Consider the following 15,298-nt stretch of genomic DNA (forward strand, 5'->3'; position numbering starts at 1 on the left):
ATTGAAAACTGAAATATCCCAGTGGTACCTCCTTCTCTTTCCAAAGAGATCTGATGTTTTTGGCAAATGGGTTCAATCTAAAACTGGAATGTTTTTTTCCCCAAAAGAACCTAAGGAAAATCACAAATATTATAATTCTTAAAATTACAACCTATTGATGCCATTTTCACAAACTATGCAAGCAGCAGCCCACTGTGCAACCTCTTCTGAGATTTTGTCTCCTGCATTTGTCTTGCCTTTAAGGGGCAGGCGCTGATGGGTGTATTAACTGCACGGAGGGCTACTTCATGGAGGATGGGAGGTGTGTGCAGAGCTGTAGTATCAGCTATTACTTCGACCACTCTTCAGAAAATGGATATAAATCCTGCAAAAAGTAAGTGGATTCACCCCTTCTTCTTTGATTGCCTTCATAAGTAACATGAAACTCAGAATTATTAATGACAAAATAAGGTTCAAACATTTACCTATGGACACCACCAGCTTCAACCCAACTGATTTTTTTTTTTTTTTTGCACTTTAGGAGCAGTGTAAAACCTTTAAAGTAATATTTCTGTTTCAAGTGCATGCTCTCTCCCCTTTAAAATCACAGTCTATCTGCTAGATTTTCTTTAATGTTGTCAAACCTAGCAATTCTTGTAAGAAAAGATTTGTGTGTCATCTCCAAAGGGGGAGTAAAGCTTAAGACATTAAGAGGTTGATAGCAAACACATCTTTTCCTGTGCCTGATATATGAACGGGTGATCAACTGTACCTTCTCTCCATAGATGTGACGCCAGCTGTTTGACATGCAATGGTCCAGGGTTTAAGAACTGTACGAGCTGCCCCAGTGGGTATCTCTTAGACTTAGGAACGTGTCAGATGGGAGCCATCTGCAAGGATGGTGAGTACAACTGCTCATTTTGACCTTCTGAGCAGTGTCATCTTTCTACATTAAGATCTAATATATTTCCTCTTAAAAATGAAACTATTGTGCATGCCCCAGATGGGACGTGCCCGATATCTTGCTGGCGTTCGTTCATTTTGAATTTGAATTCTCAATGGGTTGGATTTTTTTTAATGTTCTTTGAATTGCAAGGAGAACTAAAGCATCCACTGCCCAAGATGGCACCAGTTAATTTTTTCTTTAGTTAGTAAACTTTGTTCTTTAAAACTTGAGAATTTTGGATTCACAGCAAAATGAGCAGGAAGTAGAGTTCCCATATATCCCGTGACCACTCCGCACACATACAACCTCCCCCCCGGTACGTATTTGTTACAATGGATGAACCTACATTGACACATTATCACCCAAAGTCTATAGTTTACATTAGGGTTCACTCTTGGTATTCTATGAGCTTGGACAAATGTATAAAGACAAGTATTGTAGCAACACACGGAACACTTTCATTGCCCTAAAAATCCTGTGCTCTGCCTATTCCTCCATCCTCCCCTCCCCCTGCCCAACCCTGGAAACCACAAATTTTTTTTACTGTCTTCATAGATATGCCATTGCAGAGTGTCCTATAGTTGGAATCATATTATCAAACACTAACTGGAAAAGGCTACATATATTTTCCTGTCTTTTGTTATGTGTACTTCTCATCAGATTTTTACAATTCCATATACATTTATATCTTGCTTTCTGCATTCTTAAACATTGGACAAATATTATCCTATGTTTTTACAAAGTCTTCAGAAACTTCATTTTTAATAACAGCATAAAATTCTATCATGTGGAGATGCCACATTTTCTGCCACTCTCCTCTTGTTTGTTACTTACATATCATAATTATAAACACTCCCATCAAATAGTATCTGAATCTTTCATTAAGCCTGTGATAGACAGGCATCTATCTAATCATGGAACCAAGTACAGAACTTAAAGGCTTCAACATGTTGGTCCATTTTTCTTTTCATCACACCAGTGGTTCTCAACCAAAATGCCAAGACTCCCACGCCTTCCCTGAAGATTCATTTTAAATTGACCTTAGGGTACACTCTGAGCACTGACATCTTTAGAAGCTTCTCACGTGTTTCTAATGTGCAGCCATTCCCCCTGACCATTTGGCAAATACCAAGTTCTGTCACTTTTCTAGCCTCAGTTTCCCCATCTATGAAATGAATGAATTTAAATTATTCCCACTCTAGCATTTTGTGAACTTTGACTCTCGCTATAATTCATGCAGGGAGGGCCCTAAAATTGGTGCCTGAATTTTGTGCAGACATGTATCTCAATGATGGATAAAGAAATTATTTCGAACCATCATTGTTCGATACATCTTTAGATTGTTAGGAAAAGAAAAAAACACTGCATTTTGCACAGTTTTACCTGATAAAATCACTTCCCCGGGTTTATTCTTTGTTTTCCTTTGAATGGGTCCTCTTCTGGAAATTTCACAAGAGGCAGGAGAGCTGTGGTTGGGAGAATGTGGATTCAGGAGTAAGAATACTATCATTCATATCTAGACTCCAGGCCTTGGACAGGTTATGAGCTTTTCTGGGCCTCCCTTCCCTTCCTTATCTGTGAAAATGAGAAAGATATTACTGTTGACCTCATATGGTCATTCTACAACTTCCTGTTCAGAACCTCTAACATTAAAAAGATCTGAGCAAGTGATGGCACCAGTGTGGTCTCATATCCACAGAGCATCACAGGTGGCTTTGCATCTTCGTAGTTTTTCTGATGTATGACTGACCTGGCAGGAATGGGCAGACACACTTAGGCTCTGTGTTCAAGCTTTTCATGGCCAGGGCCAGTTCTCACCGCACAACACTGGGGTGAGAAGACTGGGGTGACGGCATCCCAGGCACCATGTAAGTATCACTTTTTAGTTACCAGCAAATGCTCCTTTCCCTTACTTGAAAACATGGTTTCCCTGAATCTGACTATGATCAGAATTTTTGTAAGTTAGTAATTGAAAACCTGAGCAAGATTTTTAAGTGGCCCAAAAGATCCACTGTGATATGAAATTTTCACTCATTGCAGTGGGTACCTGGCATTTTAAGGTTTGTGATGCTTTCACTGCTTTCCCTAAACCACAATAAGCACAGGCTAACTTATGCCAAATGGCACTTTGGGGGCAAAAATGGAAAGTGAAGAACTACCTTTTGCAGTGAGCCCATCTTCAGGTCAAAGAATGAGATCATTGATGGCTTACTACATTTTTCAAATCACATGGCAGTTACATTTAGGGATGTGCCATTTATTTTCTTTCAACTCATATTTCAGTGATTCTAAGACACACTTTTTTATGTATTTTAACATCACTGAAGTCAGATTCACCTTATTCTTTATGGCAGCTTTCAACAGCTTCTGATCAGCAGGTTGACGTGACATGTCTCTGACTACTGCTTGTGTTGCACTTTATTGCAGTCCATAATGGCTTCAAAAAGGTCAACTGTTTCCCAGTCTTCAAAAGAAGAATTCATTATTACACAGGCCCAGAGACAAAACAGCTTGTTGTATGTTTAACTAATACTTTGAATAAGCATAAAACTAATATTCTCACTGATAAGAGACTGTGTCACTATTTCACAAGAAACTTCTCCCCAATGGTACTTAAAATAGTGGTGCATCTGAAATCCAGTGTCTTGGAGTCAATGAAATATATCATCAATGACTGGATATGCTCTGCTCTAGGAAATTCCAAAAGAAACAATTCCTTGCTTATATTATTACTGACTTCTAATTTATTCTTTTTCTAATCTTTTTTTTCCCTTTCATAAATGGATACCAATCACATTTACCGTTGGACTGCAATATCTCTCCTTGAAAAACAATGCTGTTGACTGAAATCACTTTGGGTGGACCAAATTTCCTCCTTGTTGACTGCTCCTGAATGATCTCTTCCAATCCCCCCAACCTACCTCTCTGGCCAATCAAAACCTCCTTCCGTGTGTGTCCATCATGCTGCTCTCGTCCTCAACTCCCCCTCTCTCTTGCCGACTTCCTGGAAAAGCAACGGAAGAGTCCTGGGCGGAAGGAGGCTTCTGTATGCTAGTGAAAAAGAACAATCTGTGTCAACGGAAGGTTCTTCAACAACTCTGCTGCAAAACATGCACATTCCAAGGCTGAGCTGCCATCCTAGATTTCTTTGTTCCTGTAGACTTATAGATTACTCCATATTATTATTAAAAAGAAAAAAAAAACAAGCAAAAAAAAAAAAAAAGCAAGCCACCTCTCTCTTTCTTGCTCTCTTTCTCTCTCTCTAATTTGTGCAGGGAGATGGTGAACTGTTTTGTCAGAACTTAAATGGAAAAAAAAAATAAACCTACAACAAGCCTACCTTTTATAACTGGGTGTTTAGTGCTGAACAGCCAGCACCACAGAGACAGTATTGTATGACCAAAGCATTTGATGCCAAAATTTGACGTTAAAGTAATGATTTGATTTCCTGCCCTGGTTTTGAAGGCCTTTTTTTTTTTTTTTCCTTTTGCATTTACTTGCTTGTTTCCCCTTTGAGATGCCTAAAAATACCTTTCAAAAACTTCACAAGAGCAGACATAGATCAAAATGAAACAGAAAACTCTTACATCCGTCATTTTTCATGCTTGAGTCCACTGTTGGGGGAAATGGCAGAAAACTGGACCTAGGGGCATTAAGAACATCCCACAGAGTTGTGTTCAGTGTCGTTTGAGTTTTTCACAGTTGAACATTGATTCTTTCTACACATAATTTACTTCGTGCGTTATGTGCCGGGTTTGGCATTACACTCACTTGATAAGTCCGCGCCACTGGTTTCATCAGATAGACTTGCTGCTACTGGCTTTTCCATGGTAGATTTGGTTATTTTACATACAGTTGGTCAAATGGGGTTGCTCTGCATAGTCAAATTGGTAATGGACAGAATGCAAAGATACACAAAATGGCCAAGACCGATCCAGCTCCCCCAAATCCAGAGTGCTCACTCGTAGACCCTGCACAGTCTCTTGGTGCTATTTCGTCATTATCCCCATAGTATTTTTTTTTAAGGCCATCAGAAATTCTATTGTAGTGGGAAGCATTTTGGATTATGATGCAAGAAACTTCTTCCTGGAGTCAAACGTTTCTAAAAGGTCCTGTATTTTTGAAGAAATGGAATTTATTTAAGTAATATTTAAGCTCATGCCCAAGTTGGCTGGGTGACATTTTTCAATGGTGCTTATTAGAAGTCTTTTCATCTTTTCACTTTAAGAAAATAAAACTGGAAATTGAAGACGGGCAGCATGATTGCACCCTCCTGGCCCTGCTGTTTTCCCACTCCTCTGTCCTTCTGCCATCATGCTGTGATGCACCTGTCCACTGAATGTCACTGAGGTCATCTGTTTTCTTGGAAGTATCCTCACTAGTTTTCTATGACTCCCCAAACACATCCTGGAATCTAGCAGACTGAATTTTGTGAAGGCTGTTTGGATCAGTGGTCAGAAATGGGGAAGCCCAATAGATCTTTGTGCAGTTCTGAGTTTTTGTTCAGAGGAAGGATAGACTATTAGCAAGTTTCATGTTCCATATCAAAGCCCCAATGGTGACCTCACTTGCTTTGAGGGTGACTAGCCATCTCGTGAGCTCTAGGCTTCAGACAGCCTCACTTCAAGGTGTCACTGGCCTCACAGATGAGAACAGGAATGATGTCAGTATAGGTTATCCTGGGAAGTGGATGCGAAGGTTCCCATCCAAGCAACAAGCTAGTAAAAAGCCTACTTTGAAGATACTCATTCCCAGACATCAAAGTTAACATCAAACCCAAGACAAAGAATGAGTACAAAGTCTAATGACCCTCCTAAAAGCACTGTAGTGAGACTGAGTCATGTAATGAGTCAGATGTAACTCGGCAATCACCTGATTTTACTGAGAAGTGTTCCTCTTCCTAACACTGCAGGCCCTTCTGACCCAAAGAAAGCAAGTTAGTCCTAAGTATGGGTGTACAGAATCTTACATTTAAAGACACGGTCTCTAAGTGGACAGAAATTAAGCACAAGCCTAAAGCAAGGTCAAGTATCGGCAAAGCCAGATTTGCCTGCAAAGGAATCCATTTAACTGAACCAACCCGTAATATTTGAGGCACAAGGTTGCCATGAAGGGAAAAGTAAAAATGATGTCCGTGTTCTTAGACAAATAGCCATCCGACAGCCAAATTCACCAGGGTCCACCAACGTGTGTTCCATTTCTCACTGACCACACAGACGCACATCGTGGAAATACTGGTTTAACTACTAGTGTTACTGCCTCGTTTATCTACAGATTATTAACTAGAACATAATGCTTTCAAAGTTTAAGTTAATGTTATATATTATGTATAAATATATATATTCATAATGAGATATATGTAATGGATAGTACAAAGTTTGGAGACTTAACAAATGCTCTAACCTTCTAGAGACAAAAGTCCTATCTTCTGTTTTCTTTTTTTCATTTTTCATTAGTGACCCATTGTTAAATCCAAATCCACTTTTACTGAAAAATACTGTACATGTGTAAAATGTTCAGTTGTTTTTTGTAAAATATAGTAGAATGGTTGTAATTGATACTGGCCAAAATCAATGTTATTCCATATTTTATTTTTTCTATTAAATTAACCTGAGTTCCTGTTTACTCTGATCTGTTCATACCCCTGTGCCAACATCTCTGAAAGGGGAGGTCATGAGAAATTTGTTTCCACACAGAAGCTAAATATGGAGGAAAGGGTGGCGGTGAATGAAGCATCTAAATGAAGTTGGGGAAAGGCGGTGAGCAGAGGTGGGGATGGAAAGAAAAGGAGAAAGGATCAGAACAATAGTAAGAAAGGAGAAGTTTAAGTTTGCTCATGAATGTATGTTAAAGCCCATTTTTAGTAAGCAGGTTGTGAAAAAAAATCTGTAAAATCTTGGTGTAGTTTCTATCACATTGTTCAAATGCCATCTTGAGTGAAAGGGCATCTGGGCCTGCTCTTTCCCCGGGCTTCCCCCAGGGCACGGACCACTTACCGCACACCCACCAGTGGGTATATGGAAGGGTGGGGACCAACGGGCAGGGTGCCAAGAGGTGGGGAGTGTCAAAGCTGTCACAGAGTCTGGCCTTGTCCAAGTCTGTGATCTCCTGTGTTACACTGTCAGTGGGCATCCCTGCGTGCCTAGAAGGGGACTCTCAAAAATCAACCTCCAATACATGCCACAGGCTCGGGCTGCAGGTTAGCAAAAAACAACCCTGGACTATAGATCTTTGTCAACCCTGCTTGAGATGGTCACTAGCTTTGAGGGTTCAGTGCCCTATCTTTTGGGACAAGAAATGAGAAATCAACAGTAGTGACACACATATTGAGCTCCAATTAGGTTTAAAAAATTGCAGATACAAAAAGGTGTAAGAGAGCCCTGTGCTGCCATGAAGCCCCATTACAGGGGTGGGCGCAACTGATTGTAGTAACCACTTGCTGTGTGCTCACAGCATGGAAATACAGTGTACATACATACCGATACAAATACAGACTCTTACCTCTCACAAGAACTCTAATCCTCTGCTTAATGAGAAAGCTGACATGTGGACTTGAAATAAATTGAGACTACATAATCAGACTCATAATAATAAAAATAAAACTCAACAGTAAGACAATTAACACTAAGCAGTGAATTCTAAATCTCAGATGAATGAGACACTGAAGTGTCAAGGTCAGACAGGCAGAAATTCCTTTGAATTGCAATGGTCAGGGCCAGTTTCCTAGAGCTGGTACTTGGAGGAAGGCTAAGGCTTAATCAAGCAGATGGGACACGATCAAGAGGAACATTGGAACATTACCAGTGAACTTGCTGCAAAAGGGCTGTTCAGGGAAGCAAGTAAATTGTCTTCATGGTTTTCATCTATTTAGTCCATTGCTACAAAGGACAGTGATTCAACATTTGATGGATTAGTCAGGAAGAATCTGCATTTTCCCACTTTCCAAAAGCTGGATGGTGGGCCCATTCTTTTCAACTCCCACACCTGTGGAAGGCCTTGCTGATCATTAGCAGCCACTGCTGACTGATCAAAATGTTCTCATTTTTCACCCCAACATTAGGGGCTTATCATCCTGCTACAGATCTCTTCTATCAGATTCACTGTTTTTCCACCCAACAGTCTCTTTGTGTTGACAAATTTGCAAACTGAGTGCTTGGTAGAGAAGGAGGGGTGACTGTTGGAATAATTACCAAATTAAAATTTCTCTATCAGGTGATCAACCCTGTAGGCACATCTGAGTATGGAGATATTTAATACCTGATCCCCTCATGAAAAAAGAATAGTATGCAGCTAACATATAAGCGGGCTTATTATCACTCAGCTTCATACAAAGGGCAATGACAGACAGCAGCTGGACAAACATGAAGAAAACCAGAGACAATTTTGAACTACAGCCTGGCCAGTTCAGCACTCCCTCTTTCCATCTGCTCGTACGAGACAAAGGCCAACGCGACCTCACCTGGCCCAAGCTGGGCCCTCAGCCCCAAACTAAGTATATGTCAGTGACAAAGTATAAACCTGCTTCTCTTCCCTGGTTGACATCCATTTCCAAAGTTATTTTTGTTGCAAACTCATAAAATCTGAAGTTCTCGGCAGAATACTTTGGAGCCATTGACAAATTCTGGAGGGCCTAGCCAAGATGGACTTAATTTCACCGTGGCTTGTTGGAGCAACTTGGCACCAGAAATACAACTGAAATCTATATACTCACGTCTCCTCTTCATCATGAGAGGTGAAGATGTGGCCCAGAGTTAATTCTTGGGCGAGAAGGATGTAGTTATGCAGCACTGCTAAGTTTCAAAGGGCAAGTGTGAGACCTGGGGTGCCAGTCCCCTCCCACTCCCTACCTGCAAGCGACTCGGAAGGATGCGTAACTGCCTTGCTCCTGATGGATTTTCCTGAGAGGTTTCTGTCTCTAAAAGGCCACCACTGGGGGGTGGGGGAGATGTAGGGTACACTTGTTGCTTTTTCAGGACCAGGTGTCAGGCAACAAAAGATATTTTGTGTCCCCATTTCTAGAAATTTCCAGATACATGCCCTGAGGCCTGAATCATAAAAACTTTTTTCATTTTAGAAGAAAATACATTCTTTTAAGAATACAGTGTTTCGAAGCTGGCAGAATTTTACTAAAATGGCTTCAATTAATTTGCCCCTCCCATGAAAATCAGGCCTATAGAAACTGTCTATTCCAAGATTCACGGCTGGTAAAGGGTGTGGCTGCAACTCAAGCCCACAGCATCAACCTTCTGCACAACACTGCCTCCTTTTTAAGGGTGCCAGAGGGAAAGTAAGTCTATACTGCATACGTTGCAAGGCAGCGGGGAAGAGCTTTTTCCCACGGACAGAGAGAAAGCACACCGTATCCCTGGACTTGGTTTTTTTTTTTTTTTTTTTTTGCCTTGTGAGCCTAAATGAATCACTTCCATAAACAGACCTTGAGTCTCTGTCATATACCAAGCTCTGAGGCCCTTCATGCCCTCTGCAAGTTTATAGACTAGTGGGCAACATGGACACAAAACCCACATGGTTATAAAATGAAGCTATTTTAGTGCCTTAAAAGGGCATAAAAATATTGTTGGGAGCCCAGAAAAGCAGGCTCACTTTACCAATTAAGTGCTAGAGGCCACATGCCTTGCACCATAAGCTTTCCAAGGGCATCCAAAAATAATGTGAAACATTCAAAACAGAGTTGCCTCTAAAATATGCATGATCCAATGATATTTTAATTAAATATCTACAAAATGAAAAATGTCAAACTAGTCAACTGCAACTCAACACTTAAGGGATCACATATAAGTAAACGTAATGTGGGATAAAGGTGAATTTTAATATATTTGATACGATGTGGGACCTACAGTAGTAGGAGAACCTAGGATCTATTGGGATCCTAATATAACCCAGTGAAGAAGCGACAAATTCACTGTTCCTGCTTAGGGGGTAGGGAATCATATTTATATGTATTCCTGATCTCTTCCTTCAAGAGTCCCACCTGCCAATCCAAACAGCTACTTGCCATTTACCTTTAGATGTCTACTAGGCATCTCAAAATTAACATGTGCAAAACAGGCTTCAAGCTCACCTATCCCCTAAGCACTATCACCAAGTGTCTCTCATTTCAGTAAATGGCATTAAACTATATCCACCTAAAAATCCATACATCACCCAGTTGCTCAAATCTAAAACCTAGGATTCCTGTTTCCATCCCCAAACCCAATCCATTAGCAAGGTCCCATTAACCACACCTCCACAATGTATCACCAAGTGGTTTAACTCTTGATGCCATAGCTATAATTCTGGGTCAACAACCATCCCCTCCACCCTGAACCATTGCAGGAACCTCCTAACTAGCTTCCTGCTTCTCGCCCCTCCTTTCCTCTTTTTTTCCTCTCCTCCCCCATCCATTCTACATGTGGATAGCAGAGTGCTGTTACAAATACAAAATCTAACTTTGCCTCTCTCTTCCTATTCACTCAGAATAAAATCTGTACTCCTTACCCGAGAGCTTCCTGATCTCTTCTCACGCCCCCTGCCCCCTTGCTCACCATGTTTTGGTCCTACCAACTTTCTTTTTGTTCTTCAAACAAAGCCAGCTTGTTTATCTATCCAGACCCCTGCTCTTCACGTGGCTGGCTTCTTCTCATCCTACAGGTCTTACAAAAATAGCTTCATCAGAAAGCAGCTGTCTCTACCACTCACCCCATTCTTGCCCACTGTTTTTGGTCTTTTTATCGCACTTATCACAGACATGACATTCTCTGGTTCACTGACTTGTTTATCGTCAGTCTCTTCCTCTAGAACGTCAGCACCACGAGGGCTGGGCTTTTGTGCATCTTGTCCACTGCTGTATCTTTTATGTCTAGCACAATGCCTTGCTTAAATACTTGGTGAATGAATGAATAAAAATACTTAAGAGAGAAATGACATTAGGGATAAGTCTTGAAGGATATGCAGGAATCTGTAAATCAACGAAGGTGAGGATGCTGAAGAAGGACTCTGGAGAGAGAACCAGTACATGGGCACAAAACCATCAAAGGACTTGCAGGCTGCCCGGCTGGGAGCGGGCAGGGTGGGCTGCTGATGGGAGGCAATGGGCAGACCACGGAGGTCAACTTGTCAAGGGCCTAGGATGGGCTGCTGCCCTTCCTCCACCTCCTCGTCCTCAGAGTCATCAACCCTCTTTTCAGAGAGGCTAACTGATTTACTCAAGGACCCCATCAAGTCAACTCATGGCCTCCTGCCAACAAATTTGGGAAGCATTCATTCAGACAGAATGCTGAGGAGGCTGCATTTGCTTCAGTCCCCAGGGGACTGATGGCTGCCCTGGGCCAGCTCAATGAAAGGGCAGGGTACCAAGCAGAGCTCAGCTGTCAGATTAGCTCACATGAGAGGAAGGAGCCCATGGCTTCCCTTCACTGTGATGTCCTTGGCCAAGTCTGTTTGCAAGACTAGACTTTGGGGACAAGGGCTGGCTAAGAACCTTCTTTCTTTCTAAGGGAAAGACCCTTGCCCTCTAAACGCTCATGACCAGAGAAGAGCAAAGGGAAAGAAAGGACTCCACGAGCACCTCCCTTTCCTAACCACGGACACAATGACTCCCGTGTGTGGAGTGCTTCCCGTGTGCTGAGCCCGGTGCTAAACGCTTTCTATGAGTCATTTTGTTCAATATTCCCAATAGCCTGATTTTCTTCTCTTTTTACAAATGAGAAAGCAGATGAGGTGAATGCCAAAGGCACCTCAGTGGTTAAATGGAAGTTCTGGGGTCAATTAAAACCCAGACTATCTGATATCGGCGTCTCCAGGAGAAATACAAGAGACAAGGAAGAGGTCTGTCCAAACCACCTTCAGGCCATGACCCTGGAGCTTGCATCATGACTGTATTTTACCTGACAACGTCTGGTCCAGAGTCCATACTATCTCTTGTGTGTGGAGCAATACCAGCCCAGGACAGCTCCCCATGGCCACACAGTGCTCTGTGTGACCGAGCCAGGAGTGGATTTCATTATCATCATGAGAATTAGTAGCAACCAATGGGCCGTGTGGGCGAAAGAAATCAGAAAAGACCTGAAGGAAATGAGGCAGTGACTGTTAAGGGATGAGGATGTGATGCCCCCTTTCAAGCTAATTTTCCTTTTTCTGGGAAGCCAACATTTGCATTCTGTAGCCTCCGATGAAATGAGGAGGAAATAGAACGGAGATACGGGGAATGTGGAGAAACATTACAATGTTGAAAATCATCACGTAGTAATAATACAAATTCCGTGAGCTCCTCTGACCAATGTAGTATAAAACAAATTATTTTCAGGTGATATTAAACAGGCTTTTCTTGACACTTGAACCGTAACTCTTAAAATATAATAAAAGATGAACTATCAAAATATGAGGCTTTTTATTATGTTAATTGACTTGTATCATTAGGAGAGCCACAAATACAACAGAAACCAGGAGTCATCTTGACCATCTTCCCTTGACCATCCCGCACATCTGATCCACCAGAGTCAAGACAACTCTACCTCCAAAATGTCCCAGATCCAGTTTCTGTCCTTCACGTGAACTGCCCCCATCTTAGCCCACACCGTGCTGGGTCAAGCCACTTCCCAGCAGGGCAGCTGCAACACCTCGTAAGCAGCCTCACTGAATGCCTGCTGTGTCCACACTCCACACGTCCTCTCCTTCCTCTAAGCTATTCTACAAAGCAGCTGGAGTGCTCTCTCTCAGAAGTCAAAGCTCACATGAGACTCCACTATTTAAATCCTTCCCCTGGCTTCCCATTTCACCTAGGACAGAATTAAAATTCCTTTCTACGTTCTTCAAGGCCATGGTCAGTCTGACCTCCCCACCTCTCTAAACTCACCTCGTGCCACGTGCCGCTCTCTCCTTCCCTTCATATTGTCCAGCAACACTAACTTTCCCTGATTCCTCTATTCTGCTTTGTACCTTAGAACTTTCCCACGTGCCATTCCCTCTACTTTAATACTGTTCCATCCCTAATCATCTACACTTGGCTAACACTTGTTATCTGGGTCCCAGTTTAAATGTCACATCATTTTCTGATCTTTCTAGACAAGGTTAGATTCCCTTATTATAAGCTCTCAGGGAAACCTCTACTTTACTTTCATATCAATTATAAGCATCTAGTTAGTTGTCGGAGTATCTGTTTGCTGAATGTAATTCTTAGTACAAGGTTTGTTCCATGGGGACAAATTCTGTAAATGTCTCATATCTCATGAATCTAGCAAAATGTCTCTCAGAGAGGAGGTACTTGATAAGTCTTTGATCAGTAGATGAGTAAGTTAATAAATGAATAATTAAGTGAATAACTGAGTAAATGACAGGGAGCAAATAGCTCAGGCCCAGATACTGGTACAATTAAGTTCTAATCTTGATTCTGTATAACTTCAGTGTAGCCCTCTCTGTCCACTTCAGTGCCCAAATCTTCAGCATCATCCCTGTGAGCCTTTCCACCCCTTGTATTCAATGTAAGGGGAAAATCCAGTGATAGAACTATGGAGATTCTATTGCTGGGCCTAGAACACACAAAACCCTTGTCATAAACTTAATAAAGCCACTGCTTTAGGATCTCGCCACTAAAAGTGTGCAGCTGGGAGTTGGTTAGGGTGGAGACAGTTCAAGCGCCTCGCCCCCTACATTCCCATCCATTCACTGCTATTAAGGAACTTTACAGATGGAATCAAAGGTTATTATCAACTGACTTTAAAATAAGGAGATTATTTCTGATTATCCATGTTGGCCCAAGATAGGTCAGAGGGAGGCAGTAGGAGGAGGCAGAGGAGGCATGAGGCAGAGGAGGGGATCAGAGAGATTCAAGATGAAAGAAGGATTTTACCGACAGTTACTGACTTTGAAGAGGCAGGAAGGGGCCCACAAGCCAAGAAATGCATGCTGTCTCTAGAAACTGAGAACAATCGCCAGCCAACAGGTATCAAGGACACTGGGACCTCCATCCTGAACTCTGCTATCAACCTGAATGAACCTGGAGCAGGTGGATCTCCAGAGCCTACAAAAAGAATGCAGCCTGTGACACATTCATTCCAACCTTGTAAAACCAGGAGCAGAGAAGCAGCGGAGCCTCCCTGTGCCCAGACCTCTGACCTGCAGAATGGAGAGATAAATGTGTGTTCTGTTAAGCCACAAAACGTATGGTTACTCATTACAGCAGCAATAGCAAACTGATACATATTGGCTCATTTTCAAAGCTGTGGCCTGAGGGACAGGCTTCTAATTAAATGCATATGTAAAGGCCGACTATAATCTTCTCCAGAGATCTTGGAGAGTGGATGCTATCTTTTCGTCCTCCTTCTGCCAAGCTACAAAGCACCAGTATCTTCCAGACTGGAGCTTTTACAGATGTCTCATGCCCCAGTTTTGGTGGCTGCAGCCCAGAGGACACCCCTTGACTACCTCTGGTGGCCAGCAGGGCTTGTATTCCTGGGTTCCACCGGATTGTAACTAACAGACATTGCATGGCTGGCTACCATCCCCACCCCAGGGCACCTGCGCAGAGAGCAGACTGAAACCACCCCAGTCTTTCTGTGAAAGAAGCCCATATGCTTGCTTGGAGTCTCAGCCTGAGGGGCAGGCTTCTGGTTTGGGACATTTTAGAGACCTACTAAGATGCACTCCTGGGACAGAAGCCACTGGACAGCATCACTGCACTCTCCCTCTGCCTCACTCCAGGCAGCTGGTGTCTCCAAGAAAGGAACCTGCACACTTGTCTGGCACCTCTGATCTTTGTGACTACCTAACCCAAGGAACACCTCTAGATCACCTGGCTCCAGTGGCCAATGGGACTTACACTTGCAATCCCATGAAACTCCATGCGTTTGCCCACTTTAAAAGCTGCTGCCCGAGAGTCTGGCTTCCAATCAACCTGAATCTAGGTGCTGATTGAGATCCTCCCTTTTGGGACACTGACAGCCCCTGGCACACTCCAACTAATGGGACCCACTAAAAATAAAATAGAGTGCTTGAACAATCACAAAGGTTTGAGAGACAACAAAGAGGGCAGCATAGAATGGCAAAGTTCATCTATACAAGGCCACTCCTTCAAGACTGGGAAAGGTGGCTGTTTTGCATTATGCATAGAAACCAACACAGACAGTCAAAGAAAATGAAAAGACAGAGGACTATGTTCCAAATGAAAGAACAAGATAAAACCTCAGGAAAAAAAAAAAAAATGTCCTTAATGAAATGGAGTTAAGCAATTTACCTGATAAAGAATTCAAAATAATGGTCATAAATACGCTCACTGAACTTGAGAAGAATGGATGAATATAGTGAGAACTTCAGCAAAGAGACAAAGTATAAGAGTACCAAACAGAAGTCATGAAACTCAAGAATATAACCGAACTGAAA

The 15,298-nt window shown here is 42.3% G+C and overlaps 1 protein-coding gene and 1 long non-coding RNA gene across 7 annotated transcripts in view; one reads left to right on the top strand and one right to left on the bottom strand.

Annotated features, from left to right (window-relative positions):
• PCSK5 (proprotein convertase subtilisin/kexin type 5) overlaps positions 1–15,298 on the top strand; it is a 413,713-nt gene that overhangs the window by 279,015 nt on the left and 119,400 nt on the right. For 3 of the 5 annotated variants that reach the window (XM_032477865.1, XM_014562872.2, XM_032477866.1), the window contains exons 19-20: positions 244–373; positions 765–880. In XM_032477865.1, the coding sequence (XP_032333756.1) occupies positions 244–373; positions 765–880 (246 nt within the window). Of the gene's footprint in view, positions 1–243; positions 378–764; positions 881–3,938; positions 4,372–15,298 lie in introns of those variants that run through there. The other 2 variants (XM_032477867.1, XM_032477868.1) reach the window with 2 other exon arrangements.
• On the bottom strand, positions 7–3,975 carry LOC116663162. Of its 2 annotated transcripts, XR_004319277.1 has the most exons (4): positions 3,847–3,975; positions 3,263–3,389; positions 2,309–2,500; positions 7–110 (listed from the first exon to the last, which is right to left on the bottom strand). It is a non-coding gene; the product is annotated as an uncharacterized LOC116663162 (long non-coding RNA). The 2 variants fall into 2 exon arrangements; XR_004319276.1 differs by lacking the exon at positions 7–110 and having other exon boundaries at positions 2,190–2,500.

The sequence above is a fragment of the Camelus ferus genome, chromosome 4 (assembly GCF_009834535.1).
Source record: "Camelus ferus isolate YT-003-E chromosome 4, BCGSAC_Cfer_1.0, whole genome shotgun sequence".
NCBI lineage: Eukaryota > Metazoa > Chordata > Mammalia > Artiodactyla > Camelidae > Camelus > Camelus ferus.